This window comes from Cheilinus undulatus, linkage group 18, assembly GCF_018320785.1.
Source record: "Cheilinus undulatus linkage group 18, ASM1832078v1, whole genome shotgun sequence".
NCBI lineage: Eukaryota > Metazoa > Chordata > Actinopteri > Labriformes > Labridae > Cheilinus > Cheilinus undulatus.
The window spans coordinates 10594300-10615479 of NC_054882.1; the positions used below are offsets into that span (position 1 = coordinate 10594300).

The 21180-nt window shown below is 39.6% G+C and overlaps 1 protein-coding gene across 6 annotated transcripts in view; it reads right to left on the bottom strand.

Moving 5' to 3' along the window:
• ppp2r5eb (protein phosphatase 2, regulatory subunit B', epsilon) overlaps positions 1-21180 on the bottom strand; it is an 87939-nt gene that overhangs the window by 56466 nt on the left and 10293 nt on the right. For 3 of the 6 annotated variants that reach the window (XM_041812320.1, XM_041812319.1, XM_041812317.1), the window contains exon 2: positions 12554-12714. In XM_041812320.1, coding sequence (XP_041668254.1) covers positions 12554-12710 — 157 coding nt within the window. In that variant the 5' untranslated portion in view covers positions 12711-12714. Of the gene's footprint in view, positions 1-12553; positions 12718-21180 lie in introns of all 6 variants that reach the window. The other 3 variants (XM_041812321.1, XM_041812318.1, XM_041812316.1) reach the window with 1 other exon arrangement.

Below are 21180 nucleotides of genomic sequence, written 5' to 3' on the forward strand. Positions count from 1 at the left end.
TAAGGTTAACAGCCCTCCTGTTTGGAAACAGACTGCTTTTATTTTGAAAGAAAATAAACTTCTGAAGGATTCAAGATATTATTGGCATGATATCAGTATAAGCAGATATTAGCTTAAAAAGGAAATGATCATATTGGCAGATGTGAACATTTCTGACGATATTTACAATCAATACTTTGACAATAAAAATCTGCCTCTATCAGCTGTGAATAACAGCAATATGAACACACAAGTTAGTGGAGTTTAAGCCGGCCCAACAGACCTTCTTCAGCTGAAGTCTTTATCTTTATTAATTATCCTTTCTTACACTTTAAAGTGTGTTTTGAGGACTAATTTTTTTTTTATTTGTTCATCCTTAAACAATGCATCGTGTGTATTAAAGACTGAAGATTATAGCATGACCTTTACAAAAAAAAGGTTGCTATGAAAAGATAAGGGTAAAAAGGTACATTTTTGATAACACAAGATCTATGTGACTTTTGATTTTTCCACTGAGCTGTCTGTGTTTTTAAATGAAATGAGACATTAAGGTAACCTAACACGCCAGATGGATTTGTTTCACACATTCATCCGGGAAAGCTTCAATAGGAAACGTTTGAGAAAAGGCAGAGGATTTGAAAAAAACTCGGAGTGTGATTGGATGAACGTTCTGGCTGTCACATCTCCACGGGCTAAACAGAGCAACAAAACACGTGACGTAGCAGTTATTGAGCAGCGCTTGCGCTGCTACCAAGGATTAACGCGAAACATGGCAACTATAGACATGTTAGTACTCGACTTTTGTCGTTTTTGAAAAGAAAACAACTCACTGCTCATCTTTTTTCTTCTTTTCATGAAGACATGTCATCAAGTTCTAATAAAACTGGTGCTTTAGCAGCATCCACGCTAAGCTCTTCCTCCATAACTGCACCAGCTCTTGCTGCTGCTTGTTTACGTCACGACCCTGCTGGGCCTGAAAGTACTGCCCCTCGTCACTGATTGGTCCTGTCACTGGCTAACCGGGCCCTAACGGTTCAGACGGGAGCTTAACAAGATGGATCCGCCAGTGAAAAATAAGGAAACGGGCGCATCCATCTGCTTTGCAAGGTTAACATTAAGGAGCAGTGGTGGACTTTTCTTTTCATCATACAACAATTTACATGTTGCTGCAGGGAGGCGCTGCTGTGGCTAAACCACTGACAGGGACACTAAAGTATATAATTAATGCAATTTAAAAGAAAAAATGCACTCATAATGGACCTCAGTTAGTTCATGATCAACGCATTAATACTGACAGCTCTAATACTAACTAAATTAATCATAGAGTAATGACATTCTAGAAAAAGACAGAAGTCCGACTCCCTTTGGGTTTGTTGTTATTAGCTCTGTGTTCACAGTTGCTTCAGCTTGTCTCTCACGTAGATGCTTGATAATTTTAAATAATGTTTTTTTTAACACCTTTTTCTTTCCAACTGTTAGCCCTACAACCATGTAAGGGAAGAGGTTCTGCCCTGGCCACTCATGGATGCTGTTTTAAGAATTAATGCACTAATAATGGACCTCAATTGCTCCATAATTAATGCATTAATGCTGACAGCCTTAATACTAACCAAATTAATTATCAAGTAATGACCTTCTAGAAAAAGACTGAAGTTCAACTCCCTGTGGGTTTGTTGTTTTCAGCTCTGTGTTGAGTTTTGCTGCAAAAATACAATTTAAGAACAACGAATGGAATTCCCAAACCAAACAAAGTTGTTCAGTGTAAAATATCTCAAAAGACATAAAAATGATTCAACTTTGGCAGCACATCTGAATGGAGAGACAACAGCACTGAATCAGTACACTGGGGTAGGGGAAGAGAAGAGGCGGTGTGCTGAGGGACGGTGTTGTTATGGTCATAGACTGGTGCTACAGGACAACATCATGTGGACTAAAACTCTTAAAGCCACACATTAAAACTGTGAAGATGAGTCTGTATGATTGACTGTGGTACTTCAACTTTCATACAAGAACTACTGGCTCTTTAAAAGTTGTGTTCTTCTCCTAGACACACAAAAAAAACAAATCATAAAAATCCTTTCTGCATTATAATCTGGCTGTTTCTGTAATATGGTGTTACGGTTCCAGGTTGAGATCTGTTCTTCAGTTTTATAATGTTCTGGGCTTTACACTCGATTTTTCTCTCAACCTTGTTATCATCATTCATCCTAAAAAAAAGGTAAGTCTTCATCCGTTCAACCAGGGGTGTGGCTTAGGCTTCGATGGGAACTGACTGTATTGTAAAAAATTCGTCTCGCATGCGTCACCAGCATTACCCAGGGATCCCCTTGAGGAAACTGCGTCCTCATCATCTTCCTCTAACAGTCTAGGAATGAGCTGCACTGGCAACCACAGGATTTATGTAATCCAATGCACCTTACCAAAAGCCTCCAGGTTGAATTTTTTGCTAAAGTCTGACCTGTTAATGCTATTAATCCACATGGAGAAGATGGAGGAGGACGGGAGAAAAGACTGTCTTAAAAAATGTCCTTTCAGTCTTCTAGAGCGGCGGTATTGAGTGAAGCTGTAGGGATACATACGCCTACCTCAGCTGCTGCGTACATGTGTACCTCAAGGCAGGAGGTAAACACAGAGAGATTATGGAAATGGAGAGAAAGAAACACAGCTCAGAGCATCCTTTTTAAAAAGAGAAATAGGAAATATGAACATATGAATCCCCACATGAAAGGTTAAAACAAGGACAAGAAGCAGAGGAGGTTTGTTTTTGTTTAGTTGTAGCCTAAAAATACAAATAAAGGAATCGTGTCCCCACTGGGTAATTATTACATCCTCTACAGGTATCAAAAATGAACAGAAAGCAAGAAAACAGGAAATCTGTTTTGAGCTACAGCGGAAGTTGTGGTTTATAATATGTCCTAGAAATAAAAAGAGCAATCATTTCTTTTACAACAAGCAATATAAAAAATCCTGCAGAGAAATTTACATAGAAGGTTTTTGAATTAGGGCTTCAAGGGAAAGAGATGGAATAAACAACAAAAGTGGAGGTAGAGAAATATAGAAAAAATCCTACAGAACGGCTGAAAAACAACTCAAAACTCTAAAATCTTGAAATACAGAAATATATCTATATCCCTGACCTCTTTCTCTGAACACTGGTGTAAAACATTCCCAAATGGTTAAGCCTTGGGGCGGCCTCAGAGACTGCCAGCCGGTTAATAAAATACAGTGCTGCCCAACGCGCATCTCCCTGGCAGTTATATAATGCTGAGAGATTAAAGGTGGAGGAGGCTATAAGTAAAGGAGACAACAAAAGGCAGCCATTGTGTGGCGCACCTGAAGGCCATGCACGTGTTGTGGTCGTATGAGATAGGCTCTACAGGACCACAATGCTTGACTTCATTTACTAAATTCAATTTTACTGCTCGGTGGTTCAACACGGCGCTTTTGGCATTCGTCACAGAGAGTCTTCTGTTTATCTGTGGCTTAAAGTTCACAACAGACAAGTGGAGGAGGCCAACTTAATCCCCTCTTCCACTTGGTTTATGCAGACATATATGGAAGTAGAGAGAGGCTCCGAGGTGAGAGGAAGATGTCTTGTGACCAGATGGAAGGTATCCTGTTCTGAAATAAATGAGACGCTCCAGCTTCCTTACAAACACGCCGCGGTGTGTTTTTATATTGAAAGAGCTCACGAGGAATAAGACACAAAAGCATCTTCAGCATGCATGTGCTTACATCAAGCACAAGTCCAAGGCTTTACATCTTTAGTTTTCATTGTTGGACTGTCTGCATACCGACTACATGAGGATTTGTAACACTCAGGAACAGAGGGTATCCTGTTTGCTTTTGTACATTTTTTCATTTCTTTCCATCTCCACTGTCTCCTCTCACTATGTGTTTGCTGAGGCCATTTGTGCTCACTTCTATTAAAGGCATTTCTATTGACAGTAAAAGTTCTGATAGACAGTATACAGAATATCATGCCTTTCACACAAGCACCTATAAACAGACATACCGTTGAAGGCTGTACAGCAAAGATATGATAAGAAATGTTACCTTCAGGTGACTCATCTTACAGAGAATTTCCTCTTTTAATTTTACGAAAAGGAGAAAAAGCGGGTAATCAAATCACTATTGGCCACATGGAGCAAGTAATTATCTCTTATTGGTTTGAAATGATCAGGGATGGCATCAGACAGAAAAGCAGGCACACCACTGTCAATTTTAAAAAGGTTAAGGTGAAGCTCAACACAAACATTGGCATTTATCTGGAAGAATCATATCCTTGATAATAGCCATGAGCAAAATACTGTCAAATAGCAAAACAGATGTTGGTATAGCTGGGGATGTGCATGACTAGCTGGCTAAATGGCTAAATAGTTCATCAGTTCAGGAACTGTAATGCAGCTTCCCGCTGCTAGAAGCCCCTGTAGCTGCTTTAATGACTACTGCTAGCCTGCCACAATGCTCTTTAATTCAATGCAAACAATAGTGAACTGATAGCATCGATAGCATCTTGTAGTATCAGTGCAATTTAGAACTATTTTGATCTAGAAAACGAAGGAAAATTGTCCAGAGGTTGTGCCAAGTAACGCTCACATATAACAGAATCATTAAGTGACGATATTTAGAAGAGGATTGTGAATGTTAACGTGCAAAGTTGATTGAAGGTCTGCAGTGCTAGCATGGCTAACATTAGCAACATTCTGTAAACCAACCTTTCCCTTTTAGAGTGTGAAGTTGTTTTACAGAATGTGTTGACTTGACTTCAGATTAGTTTAATAAATGCAATTAGAATTTGCTGTAACCAATTGTGAAATGATTCACTTAGGAACATTCTCAAGCATAACCAAGACCAAGAATTTTCCTACATTAGTCAGTGTACTGTGTGTCAGTGCAGAAAAATGTCTGGGTGATCCCTCAGATTTTAAACATGTTAGGAAAAGCAACCATGGAATATCAAAGTAGTTTGTAAATCTTGTTTCTCAAATGGTGGATCAGGACCAGTAAAGTGGTCACAAACCATTTATACTAGGTTCCGGATGTGTGCCTCGAAAAAAAAATGTGGGGAAATTTCCATGACACGCTTCTATTTTGAAGGATATGTCTCCATGTCTTTGTTTTGTCATATTTTTGCTCAACCAGTTCGAATAAATTAGAAGGAATCAAGGTGTTTTTGGCCTGATCTGGGGGTCTTTCTTGATCGTACTAGTTTCTGGTTAAAACCACTAGATTATGAGTGAAATTTTCAGAAATGTGGGTCTTGATTGGTTGTGGTGGGTCCTGACTCAAGGCAAGTTAAGAACCACTATTGTAAACAAGGCTGCAAAATCCACCTACGGATACTGATGGCCAACTAAATCAACAATACGATGTAATGCAATGTGACTATATTGTCCCCTTAGGAAAATTTGTCTTGGAATCCAGATAGTGCAGAAACTTAGCTGCTTCCACTAGAGCAGTGGTGTCCATACTATTGCCCGGGGGCCAAATGCGGCCTGCGATCCATTTGTGATTGGCCTGGAGACACTGTATATGGAATACATATTGGCAACTTAAATAATAACAATAGTTTGATTTATAATGCCCTGATGGATTAGGAAAGGCTACTAGCAGTACCGATGGGCTTTCAGAGACAGAGCCAGTAGTAGCCAGGGACAACAGGGGCCCGCTGAAATCTGATTGGCCTCCCTGAAATCCTTAAAATGATTGGCTATTTGCCTTGCCAGCCATCAACTATTTAAGCATACACAATCACTCAGCATATCTTAACCATCATAAGACTGGTTTTACTAACTTTACTATACTCAAGGTGAGGCATATGAAAGTGGCTCCACCATCCTTAGATATTTTCATATGTGGCCCTCAGTGGAAAAAGTTGGACACCCCTGCACCAGAGTGTCCGCTGTTGATGTTCAAACGAACAATTTAAACAATTGCTAATACCAAATACTTCTTTTGTCGTAACACTCCCACAAAGACAGCATTTTCTCCCATCTTTTGCCATGTAAACAAATCTTAGTTTGCCCAACATGCAGCTTCTCCTGTCCAGTAAAAAACAGCTTATTTGACTCAGCAGAAGTTTAAAATAATAACTTAGTTAAAATACACAAACATCATTGCTCAATTGTCTCAAGTGAAAAAATATGATTAAGGTGGGAACTATCAAGGTCAACAACTTCATATATGCTCTGTACAAGCAGCATAGTATCCATGCATACTAAGGCTCAGCACCATCTTCAAACAGACCAACACATTACACCGAAGCCATGACTTAAAGGCTTGTTTAGCTGTGTTTAGATTCATCGTGTATGGTATGTCTCTTTATAGGAACAAAATGCAGCACAGACGGAGCACATAGGGAATCGCACCTAGCGGTGAAATCTGTTATCACGTGATGTGTCCAACTATGTTTCTAATTCAGGACAGCTCGTCTCTGTTGTAAGCGAAGTGTCTCCTGAAGCGACTGTGCCGGGTGACAGCAGCATTTCCAGTGGAGCAGCAGACTGCGATTGTACTGAGGAGGTGAGAAATGTGTGGAGCTGTGTGAATATGAAGCAAACATGTGAAACTGAAGCAAGGGGGGGTAGCTGGAAAAAAAAAAGGCAGACCATGTGCCGACTCAGTCACAGATAAATACAACGCAGCCAAACTAAAATAAGCTACGACAAAAAGTGAAAGTACATGTAGACTGCTGCTAAACACACATGGCACTTGTTGATTGCAAGTAAGCTGACAATTACACAACTACACTGTAACCTATACTGAAATAATACTGTTTAGTTAAGGAAGAATGCTCTAATGGTGCCCAGAACTAAGCAAAAACAGTGTTCATCACAAGTTCTCAACTTGAGTCCTGTATTCTGCAACTTTCAAATTCTAGTAACAGACAAATAATACTTACTTTCATTTAACTTGTACACAAAATTCTTTAACGAAAGTATAGACATACACTGGCTATCTCAGGAGGCTACAGAGCAACACGAGATAAGTCAGCAAGTTCGATATTCATCTTGAGTCTTTGGGTTTGCCTTAATGTCTTTTTGAAGGGATTTTCATAAGACTCCAATGGGTTATCCTATTAAATATTTATGTGCCTTGTATTTCTACTCTGGTGTGTGAAATAAGTAAAAGTAAATCTAACTTTTCATAGAAATGGAGGAGCAACTTGCTGATTTATGGCAACAAAAAGAGATCTTACCAATGTGTAAAATATACCACAGACAAACTGACAAGGGAGGGAGGTGGGCCCACACTGCAACTGTAATGGACTGAGCACGTACCTAACAGCTAACCACAGTAGCTTCTTCACTCTGAAGTCATGCTTGACCAGAGTGTGGTGTGCTTTGTTGATCCCCTCCTTCTACACCACACTGAACAAAACAGTAAAATCAGTGATTGTGTGTCACCATGTGTGGAGTCTCTCACATGGAAAAACATCAGTTCAGATAATAAAAAACATTGTGTGTGTGGCAAGACTAAGTCGAGCCCCATGTACGGAGGCTGCAGTCCTCCAAAAAGGTGGCTTTGGTTCAAGTAGGATCTTTAGCTCCTTTCCAGTGTGTCATTCCCCATTCTCTCTTTCCCACTCTAACCCAATTCACAGTGCTGTTTAAAGCCGTGATATTTGCACCCCCTGTGATATTTCACCATTACTATGAACATCACAAAGGTGTAATGGCAGGACAGGGTGATCCCCCTCCTCTAAGTAGTCTTTCAAGGTAGTTACAGAGGGGGTATGGAGGCAAGAATGGGATCAGTTTAACCAGCTAGTGCCCAGCACTATCTGTGTGTTGATGTCTGACTGTGTGAGTATGTGAAGATCCCACTTTGCTGCGCTCTCTAGCAGTCCTGCAATGCCAAAACAAAATGTGAATTGACAAGCAGAGACACCAAATATCATGCAGTATTGATATTAATGTCTCCAGTAGCAACAACAGCCAAGTTTCACTTCAGTGCTGTCCCAGTGATGCACAAAACAAAACACCTCTAGAGTTCCTACTCTACCCACTGTTCTTTTGAATTAAGACCAAAGCCTACTTTTTTTTAAAAGATGGACATATTCTACCTTAAAATAGGAAGAATGCAATCATTCCTGTACACAGCCACAAAATCTGTTAAAGAGGGAAACAGTGAAAATGTTAAATGCATTATTTTCAAGGTTATCTTTTTTAATTGCCCTAGGAAAACTTTTTTGAGTGAGATTAAAGAAATCCAGTTGAAACTAAGTCATTCAGTCATTCGTTTTTTGTTGTGGTCCAAAAAGGGGAAATGAGCCATTATGCTCTCTAGGAATCTTTGTTCTGTCTTTTTCTAAATCAATTCACACTCATGCCTGTTGTGAATGGATCATTATCAAACAGTGTGCACTTTGACTAATGGCGTCAACACAGCTAATGGGATCAACAGTGAGTCCGTGAGGGTGGAGGTCAGGTGTGCTGCTGTGTGCTGGTGGATGTTTACATAAGGACACTTAAAGTGGAGCGAGGTCACTGACTTAAACAGAAATACACTCACACAAGCGCAAACATAGATTCTGACATGTAAACACAAGAAAAGCGACGTGTCCTCGTTATAAGCCACACCCTCTGCGTGGCGGGAGGGCGGGCCTTGGCCTGAAAGGAACCAGGAAGTGGTTTCGTGCATCAAACACAGAGAAGTGATTGATGCGTTTGGTATCTGCAAGGCCACATTCCAGCTGTCAGCTCCAGAAACGCCGCTGCATTTACACGGTGGAAAGTAAGGTGGCGTCTCATTGTGTTGTCTACGCCCAAATACATACCAGCTGTCACCTTTTACTTGCATCATGATGCGACAAATTATCAGAAGTCAGACGAGGGAATGTGCTCCACTGCTTAGTCATACACCCACATTTTTTCACCAACGATTCAACTACACTTCAGCATTAGGTGTGGATGTCACGGCCACCATCATTCACTCTCTTAAGTGGTTAGAAAAACAAAACATGGACAAAAAAATCCTCTTTGAATCAGTTTACATTCAGCCAAGGTCTGAAATCAAACCTTTGAGTCACCAACCAAGGTGGTATGGAAAAAATTCAGAGACCAAACACATTTATACCAGCTAAGATGATGAAATGTGTTTTTGTGCCAATACACTCATTGGAATAATGAGGTAATACATTGAAGGCAAAGTTTAAGAGGGGGCAGAGCAAAATTTAAAGCCCAATTACTTTTATTGAATGAGTTGGTATCAAACTCAAGACTGGAAACAACTCAGTAAACCTTGATTCTGAAGCAGAAATTAAATACAGCTCAGAATCAGATAAGAAGCCAGGTATTTTTAAAGATCCTTTTGGTCTTTAATGTCTTTATTTATGGAGGAGAACAATGGATAGAAACAGAAACAGTGAGGGGAGAATGGGGAATGCGATGGGGGAAAGGAGCTGGATCAGGGGCAATCAATAAGGGTGTGACAAGATCTCATGCCTCGAGATCGCACAAGATCGAAATGTCATAAGATCTCTCGTTGAAGTGAAATTTGTCTTGCGAGATCAATATTGCACAGACACCAAGAGCAGCAGCAGACAGAAATTATTACCGAATGGGAAATAAAGATCACAAGATGCTCCTGACACTTTAAAAATGTTGCTGTGGCTGCCGGTGAAGAAACCGTGCTGATTCGTGACCCGTTCAGATCACTGCTCAAACCCCCTCCTCCTCCCCCACACGCTACTTGTCGCCACACATGATCATAAATGCATTATAGGTTCATCAAGTAAGACAAACCGTATGTAAGCACTGAAAGCCTATTCAGTACAACAAGACTAGTTTAAACAAATAGACCTGAATTGCTTTGCACTTGTAAGTTTTAGCTGTATAGTAGATACATTTTCCACTCCTGTATTTTGTTCCAAAATTTAGAAAATAGTGTACAATCTTGCCTTGTTTTGTCTCATTCTCGTGGACCAAAATCTCGTCTCACCTTGGTTCATCTCATGAAATAAGAGTCTCGTAATACCTCCTAGCAAACAATTGAGTAAATGTGTCAGTGTGTCTGTGTCCTTGGTAGGAAAACACAAGCATAGTACAGACATTTCTCCAAACAGCCAAATGAATAAAAGACATTCATACTCTGCTGAAATAAAACAAGCACACATAAATGGCTAAAACTCTGTAAGCTATTCCTATGCTATCAGTCCGAACAACTTTCGACAGCTGTTTACAGAGCACACATTTTGAATGAACTGTCCAACACATGAATTACACTGACGCAACCAGTTAATATTCAGTTAGTTACCTGGTTGTTCTTGCTTGTCAGGGCAAAAAATGGCTCATGAGGGGGCTTAAACAGAGCTGTTGTCTGTTAGAAATCTCTCTGTGACCCTACTTTGATTTAGCCACCACAGTGACTGGTAGTTTAAGCATAGGTTATACCTCCTGAGCACTACAGCACAACAAAACAGATGTGTTTAAACCAGTGGTGACGGTGTTTCAAATATTCTATTTCTGTGGCAGAAATAATAAGGAATGTGCGTGGTAGCCACAAGATTTACAATTTGGTTAAGTAATTACCTATCATTTTGTATAAACACAAGCTTCAAATCCTGGTCTAATGCTCTTTTACAATGTAATCAACCTCCTGCCACGAGAAGCTGCTGTGGCTTCAGTAAATGGATGCTGCCTTCCTGTCAGAGCTTTCTCCTAGCACTTCACCGGACGTAAATATGAGAACTTCAGCAGTTAGCTTGTAGTAGGAACAGTTTTTGAAAGTGAAAAATGGAAATTAGGTGGTATATAGGCTGCTGAGGGTTGAATTCATGTATAAATACTCAGCTGAAGTGAAAACCACAACTTCATCTGCAAAGAGAAACAAAAGCTGGCAGAGCTAGCTTCTAATGTTAGCCATGCTGCACAGAGTATATCAGGCTTGCCTTGTACCCATTGACGAAACCCTGTTATGAATTTGACTGTTTTCTATGCTTTTTCTACTGTTTAGGCCAGTTGTTTAAAGCAGTTTAAATGGGCAATTAACCAGGGAAATGTGGAAACAGACGCCTGGGAACATCCACAGAAATAGTATACCTGTGGCAGTACTGATACTCATTTACTGCCAACCACTCCCTAATGCTAACGCTAGTTAGCAGCAGGCTGCAGCAGGGTAGCTTATGCCCTCTCTAGTCAACGGTGGAGAAAATGAGAAAATCTTTTGGATAGTCCAATTTTTAAACATGATGTCAAGGGTCATATGTCAGAAAGCTGATCTGTCATTAAAACATGGTGTTGTAAAAATGATTCTTGATAAATTTTCAAGAATGGTAACAATCAAGGAACAAGTATCAGGTTAGACATCTTTAAGAGTGACGCAGACAGACAGCACAGTGACCTGCTTTGTGTCATCACCAGAATGAGCTACCTGTCTAGGCATGTAGCGTGCACAATCACGCACGTACACAGAGAAGTAGGTATAAAGAAAAACAACAGTACTCTCTGGTAGGCTTGACCATGAAACAAAGAAGGCTAGAAAATATTTGAATTTACAAGCCTCACAGGAAATGCTGCTTAGTTTTACTTTATCAGTTACGTTAAAGGCAGGGTGTAAAAGATAAGTCATGCAGAGCGCAGGGTTTATACGCTAAAGACTAGCAGTGGCTAAGGTGAGCATGAATCTAGTCACCAAAATAAAAAAATAATCTAACCTAAAGAAATTACACGTTTAAATCAAGAGCCAGGACTCTGAAGTGTCAAGGTAAATTTCAGGGTTATTCTTATGAAAATGCTGCACAAATACACAAGATTTGACATGCAACAACGGTAATATTCAGACCACGGATGCCTCAAGTACATGGTCAGCATCTTAAACCCCTCCACCACCAGAGCATCTTTAATACTCCACCATCAAGTCCTTTAAGAGGTCATTTTTGTCAACATGTGATTCAATAATTGGCATTTCAGGTCTATATTTCATGTGAGGTTGTCCAAGGATACAGCTGATCCCTTTAAACAGCTAAAATGCTTCTCTATGTATAAGCATGTCTCACACACATGACAAATATGTGATTGTACATCGAGCTCTCCTCTGTCTGCCCTCCATAATTTGCATTCCTCTGCTCAGCTTGCTTGTAACGTGCTGGAGCAAACAGGTCATTCCACAGTATGGCTGTCTGCCTTTATTTGAAATGCTCTTTGATCTGTTGCATGCAATTTTTACCCTCAGTAAACTAGGCAATAACTGTTATGCTCACTAAAAGAGCGGGGAGAAAAGTGGCTGTGTGCCGACTTTGGGAAAGGCGTTTGTTTTGGACAAACTTTCTTTTCACAGAGCTTAGAGGCACTGTGGGTGAGAGGAGCAATTAATATCAATCGTAAAGGTGGTTTGGGGAGTATTTATAGCAGATGCTTGTTATTTCTCATCAAATATTGCATGAAATTTTAGAAAAAAAAGAACTATCTTATGGAATGGAAAGGCTACATCAAAGCTGCGCTTAATGAAAACACATTTCATTGAAAAGCTTCATCCATGAACCACTTTTGTTAATCTCTGAGATGTGTAATTACCTCTGACTTCACACCTTCACCCCAACAATACACAAACACACAATCTTTTTCCTTACCCTTGAGCAGCGGCAAGGGAGTGAGCTCTATGGGTTTGCCCTGAGAGCGGAACTGGGACGAGCTCTGCGACCGCTTCTGCTTGGCCTTCCTGACAGACTTCCGGGAAAATCCGTCCACTTTGTCCACAGATGGAGACGTGGTGGCTGTCGAGGACATAGCCCTGCTGGGAGAAACACACAAGGGGGGACGAGCGGTTAACACGATCACATTAGACATGCGTTTAGAGAGCTGTCGGTTCACAGAGGATGGAGAGATCAAGCAAACAGCAGAGAGAGATTTGCAGAACTGAAACCAAGCTTTAATTGATGTGGATTTTTGAAGAATGTCAATTTCAGTTTTGATGCTTTGGAATCAGGATGTAATCAAACTTGTAAAATCAAATATCAGGCTTCTGATTATCCCTTTATCTTGATTCATAGAAAAACAACTCAGTATCCATTTAGATTAAGGACTGTTTCTGACCTTGCAATTCCACTGAACCCAAAAGAGTTCAATGTTCCAAGATATTTAGGAAAAAAGTGAAGAAACTTGACCAAAACTTGACCTTTTATAAGCCCTCTGATTGGTCTGCTGACCCACCTATCGGAGAGCCCTCTCTCACAGCAATCATTGTCAAGCCCTACCCTCTGTGGTTTCTGTTGTGAGGTTAGTCAACCTGTGCACTTTCCGAGTTCTTTACCATTTAAAACAATGGAAAAAAATCACAGAATTTGACTCGGTTTCTTTTACATGGTGTGAAAGCACCCTTAGAGGATATTTGAGACCTCGGTCTTCAGTAATAGGGCTGACTGAATCCAGAGGTGAGTCCGAAGAGGCAAGACAGCTTGCAACCAAGGATGGACTGATAGCATTAGCTGGAATATAACAACTTTTAGGGATGCACAGTATTGGATTTCCACTGATATCCAATATTTTCCAACCTCATTTCAGCTGATACTGATACCAATAAATAAAAAATATCAAGTTTGTCCTATGATTTGGACAGTCTGGTTTTATGTTTGGGGCTTCATTCCAAATGTTATTCCAATTTTAAACTCTTTAAGCTGACATGGGAGTTGCCCTCATAAACTGACTGTGATTTGTCTTTTGCTCAGAAAAAAATCAAATTAATTCAATACAAATTAAAGTTAGTCAAATCCCAGGGTATTTTAGATTATTTCAAATGGTGAGAAACCAGATGAAAGGGATTTAGTCTTGTCCTGCAACAGTAACCAAGGAGGAAGAAGGTTTAGAAGCATTACTTGGCTTATTTACTTCCATAAAAGCTTCTCATAGCAGCAACATTCATCCTAAATCTGCTTTTGTCTTCATTTTGAAACTTTTCATGAAGTCCATGTTCATGTCAAACAGAGGCCTTTAAGTGACGATGTTTGGGATATTTCAACCATATTTCTGTCTCACAAAGTCAGAGGAGCCCCAGAAAATCTAAGGCTATAAATCTAAGATAGTTTAAAATGCATCAATAGCAGTGGATTTTGAGGTAATACACAGCTAACAACCCTTCTGCCTCAAACGTGTCAATTCAAAATCAGCAATGCATGCAGTACAATCTAACTTTGGGTGGCAAACTTAGCTGCTGGAGCAGGTGCTCCATGTATAAAAGCTAGTGTGTTTCTGAATGTTAACAGGTTAAAGTTATGTTGTTGGTGAGGCTTTTTCTCTTGTTAGGGTATGCCATCTCCCACTTTCCCCAAATTTCCTATCGATGTCAAACTGTCAATAAAAGAAGGGCAAATAACCAGCCAATCTCATCATGAGTTTCAAAAATGTGTGATATAACACCACAGTTCATGTGTGTGATTATATATCATGTATGCAGATTTAAATGATCCATTATCCTTTCTTTTCTGTCTGGATCACCAAAGACAGAATTATATCCATAAGCTATGGATCTGCAGCTAAGTTTCTATTTGGCAGTGATCCCTTGGAAGCAAAAATTAAACTTAAGAAAAAAGTAATGACATCCTGTCTGACTGTTTTTAGCTCTGGATCAGTCAGCCCTCCTCCAGTATTTTATTTGTCTCACAACAAACGTGAACAGCCACAGCAGACTGCCTCATTTTCCCAGCATGGGCCTCAGCTGAGGCCTGCTACAGTACACTAACACATATCAAAATACACACGCACTAAAAACACCAGCGTCTACCCACAACAATGGAGCAGGTCCTGTGGCTGTGAGGCGTCTCCTCAGTGGGAGGAAGCCGAGGAAACGTCCGCCGCTGTGTGTTTGCTGCTGATTACGTCGAAAAAACTTCTAACAAACTGACTGCTCAGGCGGTCACAACAAAAACACTTTTCACTGCAAACGACTCCTCTGAACCACACCCAGAAGGAAACGTTTGAGAAAATTAAAGGACATTTCTGTTTCAGCTGTAGACAGTACAAGGGTCGAAAAGTGTCCGAGGCTCATTTGACCTCACAGACTAAATCATGTTTTTATGAGAAAACTTTTTCTAACCACAAAGAGTGTACGAGTTCGTATGGTGCAAGCAGCTGTTAGCTGCTGCTTCTGATTTGAAGCACCATGACTTAAAACCATAAAAACATTGACTTGTGTTCAAAGTCAATTGACAGTGTGACCTGTAGTGTAGAAGTCATGGTCTCGATAAAAAGAGACCACAACTTCTGTCTGGGACCTGCATAATTTCGAAGCGTTGTTACATTTTCGAAGGGGTGCACGCAGGCTACACAAATAGGTCTCTGCATTGGGTTCAGAGCTACGTGAACACAAGGCATAAATCAGGCTTTAAGGTACTGCACAGGAGTTGTTAGCCTAGCCTAGCACGAAAACAATAAATATATAGACATTGAATTTTCTGCAGATAGTGGTAGCAAATATATTGGCTGTCATATATAATGTACATCTCTACCATCAGGTTTAGGTGGCTTTGTAGGGTGCCTCACACTCAAAAGGCCCAATGTGAGCCCTGAGCATTTAAGATGAAGCCACAAACACAAAACAACCACCAGACTGTCTACTTCCCCACTTCTCTATCAGCTTTGTTTGACGCAGCCTCTCTTTGCACTGGAGACACTTGGTGTTCTTTACAAAGAAAGGTCAGATGTTCCTATGAGTCTGCTTCTCACGCAGCTAAACACAATTTTTGCGTTCAACCAGCTAGTGTAAAGAGAAGAACATCTTAGAAAACAGTCTACAGCCTACATCCCACTCTATTTCCATTTACTAATTTAAAAATGGTCATGGTCAATGTTCCTCCTACACGCTAACTGCTAAGCTTCTCATATTTACGTCTGTCAAGCGCCGGGGGAAAGCTCAGACAGGAAGGCAGCAGCCATTCACTAAAGCTACAGCGGCTTCTAGGATTTCAAGCCTGTGTTTATAAAAAATAAAAGGAAATTAGTCAAATGACTAGTGCCAGCTAATTTGCTAAGCAAATGCAACTGCACGCATCCCTAGTGTCTAAATCAGTATTATTATCAATGTTGCCTAAAATGTGTTGAATAAATAAATAAATAAATAAAAGAGTGTAAATATTGACTTACAGGATATCAGCAAAAATGCAATATTGTCCATTTCTGTTATCTGGTCATAAAAGCAAGAAATTACCCAATATCAAAAGTGTCTCATTTTTTGCATCTATGGTATCAAATTAGGTGTCACTGCAGTATGATTTTCAGAATTGCATCAAAGTTTTAAAATATGATATTGTGACAACCTTAGTTGTAGTAAATGACTGTTTGAGAGACTGGATTTTATTTGCATAGCATGTAAAAAAGCGCCCAACTCTCATGGGTTTGCATTATACAAAAAAATTAAATCTCAATTGTCCATAACAGGCTTTTAAAGTTCCATATTATTAACCTTTATAGCATAACTGCCCAAGTCATTATTTGGCCAAATTGTGATATCTGCCTAACGCTACTCTCCTAAGGCTGCTAATTCACTGTGCATTATTGCCTGTATCCTCAGCCAATCAGAGTGCCTGTTAGAGTCTATAATCACTATATGCCTAAGTCATCTATCAATTATTTTCTCTTAAGTCACTTTTATTCATTATGTAGTCCTTGTTGTGGCTTTTCTTTTTTAAGGAACCCATTCATACAAACTGGTAGAACTTAATGTTACAGTACAAATTAAAAAGACACTACATGTTTACCGAAATATGTGTTTTTTTTTTCTTTTTTTCTGAAAACCTTAAAAATATAACAAAGGCAATTTTGCGATAAGGCTGACAATATTCTTCTTACAGATCATTATACTCTAAACATTATACTCTGCCTTTTCAACTGCTTCGAAGATAAAATCTGTACCTTAAAAGGCCCCTCATCTAAAGCACAACTCAAGTTTTTCCCTAATCATCTAACCAGAAAAAAATCCACATTCTACCAGATACACTGAACTGCACAACAACATAAGAAATCAGTTGCACAGTAGCACCTCTAAAAGATACTTCTAACTTGGCAATTCTGGCATGCAAATCTGTTTGCAGGAATAAACCTGAAGTGCTATTATTGCATGATTGTGTTGCACTTGAAATCATCATGTTGGAATACCGTGTTAGCCTGATTTGGAAGGGAATTACTAGTCAACTGATTGGATCAATGAGAGTTTTCACATCAAAGATTCCCAGCAACACTCAAGGGTGAAGGAGTAAAACCCATATAAGCCATAATCCTGTATAATGGTCTTTCAGATTCTGCATATTCTCCTATGCAATGGATTTTTGATTCCTTTAAATGTCTGTTAAACTGATGCACCAGGTATTTTAATGTTCGATGGTATAGAAAAGTACCTCAGCTTAAAAAAAAAAAAAATCTTTCTCCATAAGACAGGTGCACAGGAGAAGAATGCATCTGTCAAAATTAGAGGCAACATCGCCTACATCGCACTAATAGCAATTTGTGATGACTAAACAAGAAACTAGCCTGTAATGGGTGCCTAAGCGTAAATTTATGTTTCTGTGGAGTCAGAGGAGGCATCAATGTACTGAATATATAAAATTACTTTAAATAGTTTTGTATCAGAGTTTAAAATTCTGAGATTATAGCAACCCAGAAGATTGTAGATCATGTACTTATTGATTTTGTGTAGATTTTTAAAAAGATTTAACTTGGGGCTTTTTATGGCTTTATTTATTGCTGATGACAGTGGATAGAGTCAGAAACAGAGCTGAGAGAGTGGCAAATGACATGCCATTGAACCCAGGCCATCCACGTACATGGGGCACAACCAAACCGCTAGGATATCTGTGCCCCATAGATCACGATATGACCAAATGCCAAGCTTTTCAGACCAACAGAATTTCATCAACTTTGACCCCATGTTGCACATCCCTTCAATATTTTCTGTGCTGAAGGGAACTGTTGTTCCCTGTAAAGGTACCTTCTAGTGTGATATTAATATTTATAAATTTACTAACTCATCTGTAAGACACGAAGGCCGGAGAAGAAAAGAATAAGGACTCCAGCATAAACAGTTACATAATAAGAAGTGAATGAGATGCTGCGGGCGGTACTCTGAGCTGGCTGCTTCTCTAATGCTCTGTCAAAGTCACACAGGCCGTCATACAGCCTGTCCACCAGAGCTCAGACACAACTGTGGACAGAGAAGGAGGGGAGAGACACCGGCACACACGCAGCCTTCAGCACAAACATGCACACACATGCATGTCAACTGCCTGAGGATATGAAGAGCACTAAGTGACAGTGGAAGTCTTTATGAGCTCTGCACAGCTGATCGTCCATCATCGTGTACAGTATACTGCCAGTTTGAAAGTGATTAATAGTCATAGAGTAGCACTGCTCCCATCTGCAGATAGAGACTGTCAGTGTGTTGATGCAATATTACTGTCAGTGAGGGAAGATGAAAAAGCTTGACTGACAACTGAAATTAATTAGTGAAGCTCTTTAAATGTTGAAATGTCAACAGAAAAAAGTAAATAAGAACGATTTATCAGCTCCAAAGCTTTGTTATTTAATCATCTGGGTGTCTGTTGGCTATATACGTTGTATGCAAAGCCCAGACCGTGCCAGACAATATAGCCTACTGCAAGTTTCAAATTGCAGAAGGTGCAACATTTCACTAACCTGAAATGTGACAAAATAGAAGTATAATGCATTTTTTGTAGCAGTGATGTTATGCTCTACATAGCATTCGAACATTAAAGTGTCAAATTTTTAAAAAATAGTGTGCAAAAATACCCACTTTCCTTATTCGGGCCCAAGCACCGACCTTGATGCAAGAGCCCTATAGTATCTGGAGGAATTATTTGTGCATGAATTTCTTAATCAAAATGAAAACTACACAAAAATGATCATTCTCCTCAAAACACAATTCATACTCAATTTATGAGTGTAAACCATCACAATCAGATATCTATTTTAAAATCATTCAGCCCTTAGCCTTTAGCTGTTGTGCATGTAGTGTCAAACGTAATACTGACCAAATGGAGTTCAACCTGTTTTCTATTGCTACATTGTTTTTACCTAAATAGCTAAATCATAGCAGCTATCAGCTGTTGTATCAGCTGATGTATCACGCCGCAAACTGACAAACTGGTGGGAAACGTGGTTAGAATCAGCAATAGTTGGGCTCATGTCTGCACCAGCTCCTTCTTGATCTTCTCACCACAGCAGGCAGAAATACGCTAGGTCCCTCACAGGTGTGTGTGGGCAGGTGAGCCTTGAATATCAGAGGAGATCAGTTCCTTTACACACTGAGCGGTCACCTGACGATCATTATATCATTTTAACATTCGTTCATCAGGGATCAACAAAGTGGTGGATGACCCCTTTTGTCTTTTTATTCCTTGCATGCATGTTTCTCCTAACGCCTGATGCTATTGGCAATATTTATGATCATTATTTACACGCTTAAATAAACCTCGTCCACGTGCAGATTACGACAGAAACGTAGGAGTGTTGACAAAAGATCACACAGGAATAGAGACAACAGGCGGAGATGGAGACAAGTAATGTGTGTGGACAATAGTAGTGAAGAGAGAGAAAATGAGTAGATAAACTCAGTGGAGGACAATCAACCATCATAAAAACATTCACCAAAATATATCATTTTACCTATTATAAACATGTTATATGTTACAATAAATGGTTCCCTAAATAATTTCGGGGGTTATTTATTGATAGATAGAAAAAAAGAGCATAAAATTTAAAGAATTACATGAACACTATGAATCCCCATGATCCATTTCAACCAAGAGGTTTCAAAAAGTGGGTTGATGACAGTTCTGACTGCCCTATTTGAGAGTCATTATTCTATAAGCAATAATGCCCTGATGTCAACAGCTGACGTTTACCTATTAGGTAACTTGAATCAGTTTCATTATTATAAGGCAACACCTCACAATTAAGAGGAGGCTTTAATGGGCAGTAAAATTCTCCTTTCAGACAAGCTGATAAGTTTTTATAGTCAAACCTGAAAAAGAATCATTACTGTAGGAGTTTTTCACATCTCTGAGACAGATCACTATCATACAAGTTACAAAAACACAACTACAATTACACCACACTTAATGCCAACGCCTCATCAGTGTCAAAATCAGCTATACAGTTATTGCTATTGTTCCCTGCCTTGATTTCCACAACTGGTGCACCTCTCTTAAAATAATATGGATTAAATTGATATTCACAAGCAGGCTTGGAAAATAAATATGACATAGATGAACTTTACTGGACCTATGAGTTTTTAATTTTTTGCAACAGCCTGCAGCCACAGGCTCACATATGAGAAACCAATTCCATATAGATGGCAGTGGAGTCATCCGTCAGCATTGCTCATTGTCCTCTCTTTCATAATCAAACAGCTGTTAACAGTCTATCTGCATGAAATCCTCCTCTTAGGCATCAGCATCACCGGCAGGGCGGGAAAATACTTCCAGCTAAACACAGAGCTGGCGTACTGTTGGCTTCTTACTTTAACACCTCCAGCTGCCTGTCTCACAGGTAACCCACCATCAATCTGGATGTCCTATCTGGTTATTTAACCAAGAGTGGGAGGTAAAAGTAAAACTGTGGCTGAATACAAACCGGATGTAGGCTGGGAACAAAAATGTAAATTTCTGTGCGAGTTGACTCTGGCACAGAACTATTCAAATGTCAAACAAAGAGCCTGAACAGCCTTTTAGCCTTACAACAAGGTTCAGTGAATACACAAGCAAAACCTAAAAGCCAACACCCCTACTGTTGAGCCATGCAATGACCAAACAAAAGAGGACAGCAGCAGCTCTGAAAATCACCCTCCCTCTGAGATTATCTGCAGCTATTGGCTTACAGAGGAACATCTTTGACGTCCTCACTCTGGCACATTTAAGATGGCTGTTGGCTGTAAAATGGTTCAATTCACAATTCCTGCAGGTTTGATAATAGAGAAGAGTCACACCTGCCATTAAATATCTAAAAAAGTTTGCTTTACTTGTGTTATTTGAGAAGATTTTGGTTATGCAAACTGAGATCTAAGAATAGAAGAGCCAGCATGGAGCTCAGGCCTTGTTAAATGGTTATTTAAAGGACAGAAATTACCCTATTTTAACAATCAATTACATTTTTTAGTCATTTTTTGAACAATAACACCATCCATACCCTGCTTGCAGCTCTTAAAGCTCACAGATTTTCCATTTTTCTCTTAAAGAATCATTTTAGGTTTCAG